Raw genomic sequence first — 9,970 nt, forward strand, 5'->3', positions numbered from 1 at the left:
TTTTTGTAATCAGGAAAAGGAATTAAAAAATTCCTGAATTTTTTTTTCCTTGCTTGCACAAAGGTCACTATTGAAGATTCCTGTTTCCCAATCAGATTAACATGCCTTCTCTGGGCATGTCTTACTCATCCTTCCATGTCTAGCTCAAATCTTACCCAGTCCACCTTTATTGTCCATTCTCTGCTTACACAAAATTCTTAATTTTTGAGATGTTTGGCCAACTGGAACTGCCAAGTAGGGAGATGTCAAACACTCAAGTCTAGAAGGGAGTATTTGGAGCTGGAAATAGAGACTTGAGAGTTACCCATGTGAAGATGGTTTTTAAAACTCTGTAAGTGGGTAATGTTATCAAGGAAATGAGTGTTAATGGAAGAAGGGTGGCCACACCTCCAAAGCCCTCATTCCTAATCCCAACGCAGACCAACAGACACAGTCACATACAACACAACAATTCTCTCCTCTGTTCCACTAAGTGTAACAAACATTTATAATATCTTCTATATTTAAAGATGCTCCCCTAAGAAATCAAGGCCACAAAGATAGGTGACTAATATAATTTGATGCCTCCTGAAGTTGCTCATAAACTGGGAAACAGAAGAGCAACTGTAATATAAAAGGTAGACCATGTTAAAATATTCCCAAGAGAATCTGAAGGGGATCAGCATCATAAACTCTGGAAGAGAGGATAGGAGCAGTTCTTGGAGGGTCAAGAAACTGGATTTATTTTTTTCTTGCTTGCACAAAGGTCACTATTGAAGATTCCAGTCTCCCAATCAGATTAACATGCCTTCCCTGGGCATGTCTTACTCATCCTTCCATGTCTAGCTCAAATCTCACCCAGTCCACCTGTATTGTCCATTCTCTGCTTACACAATATTTTTTTTCAATCTTTCAGCGCTTCTGCCTTTATTATCTAGTGTGACTCTATTTAGCACTTATGATACATGGTCTCTTTCAGGTGGTTAATTACAAGAACATCTTATTTTTTCAACTGGTCTTTAGATTTCTTCTAAGCAGGAATGTGACTTTAATCCATAGCCCCTGGCTCAGGGAAAGGAACACAGTAAGCCCTCAAGCAATGCCTGTTGTTTCAAGTATCACCTTTTCCCATCTCCAATCAGTTCAGGCTCCTTTGATCTAGGCTCTCATAGACCCTTCAGCCCTCTTCTGAGCTTTTAACTATACACTGTCTTTGTGACTATTTTAATTGGGTCTGTCTTCTCCCAGGCTCTAAGTTTCCAAAGAGCAGAGACCATCTCTGGTTTTGCTTGCAGTAGTGTTCCTGTTTAGAGTATAATATTGATTGAGAAAATGAATGAAAAGAGCCTCCCTTAGGTGTTCAAGGGGTCAAGAGGCTATGAGTGAAGTACCTCAGTAATGATCTGTTTGCTTGCGGTTTCTTAAAGAGCAATGAAATCCACACTGCAAAACTACACCACATAGGGATTTCCTTTGGATAAACTTCCCTTCTGCATAGGGACAAAAAACATCCCAGAGGGTGCTCTTCTAGCCGAAGGAGGCCCCTTGAGGGCTGAAATGTCATCACTCAGGACACTTTAGTCCTCCCTTTCACACAGCTGAGTGGGAAGGCAAAGCAGAGTGTTCCCAACTGTCAAGAAGAACAAGCACACTGGCAGCAGACATGGATCCTCTAGGCAGATGGAGTGACCATGTGTATTTACATATATATATATATAATATATATATATATATATTATATATATATAAACTTTTTTTCTTAATCAATAAGTTTCAGCAAAAACATGAAAACTCAAGAACACAATTGGAATTTAAGGGGCTTTGAAGGAGTTTATTTTCTTAAAGCATATTAGCATAATTGTTTTTTGATTGCAGGTGACTTCAGGAAAAAACTCCCTTCAATATGTAAATCTCCTTTTCTAAATCAGGTTCTTCTAATATCTCTTTTCCTCTAAGAAATACTTTCCTGGAATCAGCCAAAATAAACAAACAAACAAACAAAAAAGTGAGATTTGAAGATTTCTACCCATTTTCCTGACTCTGCCTGGCTTTCTGTCTCCCTTATCCACCACACAGGCCTATTTCTTGTATTTCCCCAACAGGCCAACCTGGCCATTTCTCTTTTCTCTGCCTGGGGTGACCCTTCTTTGCATCCTTCCATGTCGGACTCATCATTTGGGCCAGTGGCTCAATGTTCTTGTTGGAGAGGCTTTTCTGACCCAATTAAAGATATACTCTGTGCCCCTCTGCATTATGATGCAGTCTCTGTCTCATGAACAGCATGTGGCATATGGTGGGCGGTCAGTAAATATCTGTTTAAGAATAAATAGGGTAAGATAAGCCAATTATGCTCCAGCAGAATCCTGTAACTCATCCGTTGTGTAAGCCAGTGGAAAATTTGCAGATAATGTAAGCTATAGTTTGAAGATACAGGCTGTGATTTATTGCTTGATTCTCACTTTGTTCATGCATGTTATCATCCTCAAGGAACATGGCTGCAATTTTATCCAGCACAGAATCATATTTTGCTCCTAAGATGTGTGTGTGTGTGTGTGTGTGATGACCTCATTGCATACAATTCTGTTGACTACACCTTGTATTCTTTCCTCCTTTCTTAATAATGGAAACTCATTTAAGAACAATGTATCCAGTCAAAAATAACCACTTATCTCTTTGCACTTTCTCATGACTATAGCAGGTAGCCACATAACCTGGTCCTGGGGTGCTGAGGAGCCCAAGTTGGATAAGGCTTTGGGAAAGCTATTGCTTTCTTGATAAGAAAAAAAGGTACAGACTCAGCTGCTACGTGTCTTTTGTCCTTTGACCTTCTACCCTTCTCCCTGTGTGGAGTGTAGATACGACATTGAATGTGTTACAGGTGCTATCAGTGCTCTGCCCACAGCTCCCTGACACTCACCATTCCTATATTTACCACAGGATCCCAACAGAAAGCTCCTCTGACTCTCTAGGGAGGGATTTTGTCAGCTACAGGCTCATCCTTAGTCTATAGATGGAAGGCAAAAAGAAGACTAAAGAGTTAGTGACCCTGGGAACAACCTTAACTAATACCAGATGAGAATCCAAGGAAAACTATCCCAACTTCCTGGCCTCCAGCAGGACAGGAAGGATGGAAGACTAGCTGCAGTTACTAGTAGCAGTAACCTACTCATTAATGCTTCCTGTATTGGTGTTCTTCTCTTTCCAGCCTCACTTCCCCTACTTTTCTGGTATCACCTCCAAAATAAATTATTTGCATAAAAATCCTTGTAATCAGGAACTCCTTCCAGGGAAAGTCAACCTAAGACATCCTGTGACCATGAGAATGAAAGCCACATGCTAAAGGTAGAGAGGAGTCTAGAAGCCCACTCAGCCACTGCACCAGCCTTGGATGGCTTATATCTGGACTTTGTATTGAGAAAATAAATCTATTTGGGTAAGCCACCACAATTAGGTTTCTATGGCATACAACTAAGAGATGTAGAGAATTTTTTTTTGTTCCCTATAGGTGATGCCAATCATCAGTTGGATATGGTTGCATTATATGGTTGCTCCTTTTACCATATGTCATCTTACAACTAATTGTTTTCTTACATGTTGCTACATTTAATCCTCATGTCAATTCTATGAAGTAGGTATTACCAACTCCCATTTTACTGAAGCCCAGAGAGGCCCAGAGGGCTGAGTCACTACTTGTCCATGATTACAAGGCTAGTAAATTCCATCACACATGGTGAGGGGTGGCAAAGTCCAACAATCCTTTGCCACTGAAGGGCAGGGGCAGGATTTGCATTCTAAGGAGTCGGTGGCATTAAGTAATGAGCCTCACCTCCCACCTGCTCCCTTTGCCTTTCTCCTAAGACCCTGTGCTTTTCTATACTCATTTCCTATTACAAACTTTCACACCTATGGGACTCTTGGCTTCCAAAGCTCATCATAAACTTTACATAGTAATTAACATGCTCTCTGAAACATGTTACTGAATCTTCTTATCTCTAAGCCTTTGCCCAGGTTCTTGCCTTTGCCAGGAATGCTATATTTCTAAAATAGGACACCACAGTGTCTGGGCTCAGGAAAGACAGCCTGTTTTCTGTAAGGATTGTTGTGGGCAGGATGCCCATACCAGTATGGCTCGCAGACTAAAAATACACAGATGCTTAGTAAGTATGTTTAATATTGAAATGGATAGCTGTAGTGGGATCTTAAATTGAATTCAAATTTACTCCTGTTTAAAATCATTAACATCAAATTCCATCACACAAAAAATGAAAGATACTACCTAGATTTCAGGCAAATGAAATATACTCCATTGAGCATTTAATAAATTACATTCAAGTGTTACTTTTTCTTTAAAAAAGAAAAAAATTATAATGCAACTATTTATTAAAATGCTGAGAATTTAAACATCATCTGAATCATATCAAATAATGGCATTTACTTTTGCAAAGTATGACAATGAGAACCTAGGGGTTTCTTTACAAGGCTGAGCATTTTCAACATTCCTGGCCTATATGAGAAAAGACTGTGTTCTCTTACTGGTGACTCAGGTAATACAATACACTTGAGTTACAACTGCTGGTGTGTGGAGACAAGGGTAGCACCCATGAGTAGCTGGGCTCTAGAAAACAAGCATGCAGTACTTTCGTGCCACTCTGGGACCCAGTGAAGTTTGCTCAAGGGTGAAACTACATGCAGGATGTAGAGAGGGCTGGACCAAGGAGCTCACTGTGGCTGGAAGATGGAAGGGAAAACAGCATGCAAATAGCAAAGAAGCCGCCAGGAGCCTTCTCACAACCATCCCAGATCAGCAAGTTGGAAGATATTTATATCAAGGTAGTGAGTAGGAAATATAAATGCTCATTGGGCCTGATTCAAGAATGAAACCATCATAACAGATAAAGCTTTGAGGACAGGTGGTTATCACACCACCTATAAGCACAAGTCAACTCAGAGGATGCTCATCTGGTTTCAGTTGACAGGGAATTTATATAAATGTTTAAGTTTTAATTTTTTGGCAAATTTATTTCACAAAGCTCTGGTTTCATCTCTTAAGAACAATAAAGTTCATTAAATGACAATTTATAAATGAGAATAGAACTATTTTAAATACATTTTGTTGGGCATAGGCAATTTTTTTACTAACTATAAAATTAGGTGAAACAAAAAGATAATGACAGCAAGCTACCGTCTAACAACTTTGAGACTGCAGTTTAAGTTCAAAAGGTTAAGGATTTTACAAAAGATCACATTGCTAATTACACACGAAGAGTACTTGATTAGATACAGAAAATATTAATAAGTGTGGTTTTCTTCCTCTTGAAATCTAGCTTTACTAAGTAATACCAGCTCCTATTAATATTTGACCTACTTTATGGTACTCTAACCTAGAAGATTCAAAGTAAACCAGTTACTTTTGTTACCAATTAGGTCAACATTTTATTTCTAAAATAATGTATTCAGGATACACTGGAGTAGCCCATACTTATTTATTACACAGTATTGTGCAAACTTACAGATATTTCGCAGTATTTGCTATATTTTTCCAAAGTTGTTTCCTAGGACATTGATCATCAGGAGTATTTATGTTAGGGTTCCAAACACTAAAGTCCTTTCTGAGAATATCTGGGATAAAACCCCTCTCTTTGATGTAACAAGTTACATACTAAGAAAAAAAGCCTGAACTTGTGTATTAGGGCAGGGTTGGAGGTACTATCTGAAGATCTGAGTGATATTCAGGAGATTGACACATATAAGGGGCTTGAATTTTTTTAAAATTTTCAAGAGAAACATTGTGGAAAAGGAAAAAGTGTTTCATAATCTAGGGTATGTTTAAAAGCCCTTGCTGTCATGGTTAAACATACAAAAACAGTATTACTTAAAGAAATACACCTCTAAGAGCCAAGGTAAGCTTTGGCTAATTGATTGATAGCTTTTGTTTGGCTCTGGAGGTTTACATGGAAACAGCCGGAGAGACAGAAAAGGCAGCATTATCATCTTTATCCATAATGCCATCTGATAAAGCTGCACATTGATTCATTTATGCCATCCAGAGCAGATATATTACTTTTGGTTAAGTTGGACAAAGGGAGACATGGGTTCTACTGGTCACACTTTGAATTTCCTGTCTTTCTGTTTGAAACCTTAAATTAAAATCATGATAAAACCCTGTCTGAACATTTCCCTCAGAAGCTTCTAGTTCAAGTAATACTTCAATAACCAGAAACCAAGTGAAGAAACATGAAGTATCAAATGGAGCTCCACTGCTAAGTTCTTAAAATTATATGGCACCAAGCTTCCTGTAGCTGAAGAAATTATCCTGAAGAGTATTTACAATTCCATTATATCAGATCTCAGCTAGGCAAGAAATGCCATGTTAAGTGTTTATGATACACAGTTGAAACAGGTGGCATCATTCATCATTTCTCTCCTTCTATGTCTAGATTGTCTGTTTTAATATAGTTAACACACAAGACACAATTTTCTAATCTTATGTCAGGTAAATGCTTCTTAGAAAGGCCAGAAAAACAGACTTAACTCAAAATTACACATCTGAAATACACAAAAATAAAAACATCAACAATTAAATACAAACAAAATAAGCTAAATATGGAGGCATGCAACCTTTAGCACCATGTTTAAGACCACAGAGGGCAAGAGTGTTGACAGAGGTCTAAAGAGGCATATAAGTTCTTGAATGGGATCCCAAACATAGAACCCACTTTTTGAGTCCAAAACTTTTAAAAAGGGAAAGCCTGAGAAATTCTCAACAGAAATATCCATGATTTATCAGAGATAGACAATTTGATATTATTCTTATTCTAAAAGCATTGGAAACATTATTTCTAAGGAAAAGACTGCTCACTTTGGGAGACCAGTTGGGAAATCAGTGCCAGCCTCCAGGAACTAACTGATGTCTCAGTACTAAATGATGTCTCAGTAAGTTAAAAAGACATGCTATGGCCACAAGAAGGATCAATTTACTCATGGAGAGTAATTTGCTAGTAAGCAGTAAGCTCCCTCATATCTGCATAACAACCACCATGCAAAACAGTAAAAAGATTCAATGTGGCACATACACTCGTATACTCCACAAGGCAGAACATTTGGAAAATGTCCACATGATGGCATCAGGTATAGAAATCCAGAGCATAAGGTCTCATCTTGGTCCTTTCTAGAAAAAAAAAAAGGTGGGCACCTAAATGTATAGGGAAAGTTTTATCGTTTTATCTAGTGATGTAGTGAAGATTTTTATGATTTAAAGGTACTTTATCTACTGCAAATCCCTCATCTTACTGATGGGAAAACTGAGAACTCAAGTGTCATATCTGACAATGGAAGTGAAGCCATAGGACATTTAGTTCAGTCCTTTTCCCATTATACTTATCTCTCAGGTGCTTTTCAATCTTACATGCATCAGTTAATCAAGCTCAAGGAAAAATAACTGAGAAATATCAGATAGGAAAGTGCTGAATTTTTTGCCAAGATTTTGGCAATTCATGTTCTTATGTGCTTAATATAAAGAGAAAACCCCAGTCATCTTTTGGTAAAAATGTTATTTCCTCCAAGAAACAGCTCCTTTCCTGAGAGCTATTTTTGTAGGTACTGGGAAAGCTCACAGCTGACAGTTTTCATAGGTCACATTTTTGTAGTTAGAGCTGGATTCTGCAGATCCTGTATCATAAGGGTGGGATGAAATAATTGCTGTCTTGAGAATCTGTATCAATACTTTTGGTCTCTGACTGAAGGTGGACAGAAACCTGAACTGCTATCTCTTGACCTTGTTCATTCAGAGAGCCATCATCTGAATCTTCTCCTGGTGAATTGCTCCGCCACATCTCTGAGTTAATGACATAGATGCCACCTTGAGAATCCAAGGCAGGTCTCTCTTTAATTCTTTCTCCCATGTCATCAGGGTCATCCACTCGTACAGCCTCAAACATCTCCTCGACAAAGGCCCGGCAGTTTAGAATAAGGGGTGGAAGAGGAACACTTCTTGCCAGTTCCTCAATGTACCGAGCAAACTCCATGGTCTTAAACTGAGTGACTTTGGCGAGTTCCAGAGTCTTGGCTGAGGTGATGATGGGGATGCGTTTTGCAATCTCAAAAGCCTTCTGAAGTTTCTCAGCCCCTTCAGTTCTGAAGAACTCATTGATGGCCTTCTCAGTCTTGCAGAGATGAGTGCTCATCATGCACAGCCATGTGACATTCAAGATGAGAGTGATTGTAAAGGCAATCAGGCACACAATCATGTAGTAGATACTCATGTCTCCCAAGGTGAAGATAACGCGGAGGGTGACAGAGTAGGAGGCACGAACCGGAGAGGAGACAAAGCATGTGTAGAGCCCACGGTCATCAAAGGCTACATTGGTGATATTTAGGAAGTTATCAGAAACCAACTATTTTCCACCTGATAATCCAACAGAAATGAAAACAATTACAGCATAATAAATATTATTACTAAATAAGCCAACTGCCTTATCAATGTTCTACTTCTTTATGAAAGTACTTGAACTGTTAGATTTTGCTATTTGTTTAAACGATATAAAAAGGGCAGACGGTTATATCTAGAGCTAGAATTAGTTAATCTGGAACTTCAAAAAAGAAACCAAGACACTAATAATTGCCATCATTTCTTTTTCACTGCTTGACATGAAATGTCTTTGAGGCAGACAGATGTGTCCAAATAATATTAAATGAATAATCTTTAAAAAGATGTTTATATGTAAGGTGTGTCTATACTACAATCACTATCTATATGCTTTTATAAAAATTTATTTAGTTTTTAGTTGTAGGTGGACAGAATACCTTTATTTTATTTTTATATGGTGCTGTGGATCAAATCCAGTGTCTCACGCATGCTAGGCAAGTACTCTACCTCTGAACCACAACCCCAGCCCTCTATATGTTTTTTATGCTATCTATATTTTAGAAGGATATGCTCAGAAACATAAAACAATCATTATTTCCAGGATAATGGGTTATAGACAATTTTTATTCTTTTTTCCCCCAGTATTGGGGATTAATCTCAAGGCCTCACATATGCGAGGCAGGCATGCTACAAGTGAGCTATATTCTCATATTTTTAAAAAAAATTCTGAGATAGGGTCTTGCCAAGTTGCCCAGGCTGGCTTCAAACTTGTGATCCTCCTGCCTCAGTTTCCTAAGTAGCTGGGATTACAGGTGTGTACCACCATGCCCAGCTACTTCCCTCTCTTTATTTAACTATGTTTGTTCAAGATAAAAAAGTTATATTTTTAAAAAAGCTTGGAAACTTAATGCATTAATTCAATTGCTAACTGGCTAATCTGGTATGACTTGCACATGTTAACTTGCTTTCTTAGGAATGGCTTGTCGATGATGACATCTTGATTTTCTGGAAAAAGGAACTAAAGCACAAGCCAAAAGATATATCTCACAAGTCAGGGTAAATGAGCAGCTTGACAAAGAGAATCAAGCTGCCCTTAGAATGCCTATGCTTCTAATTTAAACCTACAATATGCTGCCTCTAGTCCATGCATGAAGATATATCCCTTTAGGGAACACCTATGCAAAGTACAAAAGTGCACAAGAAAACAAAGCATATTGAGCATCTACACTGATTGCACATCCTTTAATAATGTGGCTTAACCAAGAAAGCCACTCAAAGATGAGATGTATGGACTAACCTGGATTGTGTGAGTTCCCCAATGACTAGAGGTGATGTCTTGGGGAGAATGGGTGAGTGTTATCTCTGCCTGGAATAATGCTTCAATAATAATATTAGCCACAAACTTTAATCTAAAGAGTATAAGAGACTGAAAAATAATTCACAGAGAAAAAGCAAACCTCCATAATTGAAAGAGATAGCATTGGGGAAGAAAAAATGACAAGAAGATACCAGGCTGAAAAATGGTAGCATTGAATTGGGGATTAAGTGGGCGGGGCAGTTCCAGAATGACAAGGGCCAACCTGAACTGTCTAATGGAACTTTTGTTAAGGTCTTTCAAATACTCCA

The 9,970-nt window shown here is 38.3% G+C and overlaps 1 protein-coding gene across 1 annotated transcript; it reads right to left on the minus strand.

Moving 5' to 3' along the window:
* Positions 1-7,652: 7,652 nt before the first annotated feature.
* LOC143389461 (microfibril-associated glycoprotein 3) lies at positions 7,653-8,240 on the minus strand. Its single transcript, XM_076842512.1, has one exon. The coding sequence runs from the start codon at positions 8,238-8,240 to the stop codon at positions 7,653-7,655; it is 588 nt and encodes a 195-aa protein (XP_076698627.1).
* Between the last annotated feature and the right edge of the window lie 1,730 nt (positions 8,241-9,970).

The sequence above is a fragment of the Callospermophilus lateralis genome, unplaced genomic scaffold, assembly GCF_048772815.1.
Source record: "Callospermophilus lateralis isolate mCalLat2 unplaced genomic scaffold, mCalLat2.hap1 Scaffold_63, whole genome shotgun sequence".
In the NCBI taxonomy this organism is placed as follows: domain Eukaryota; kingdom Metazoa; phylum Chordata; class Mammalia; order Rodentia; family Sciuridae; genus Callospermophilus; species Callospermophilus lateralis.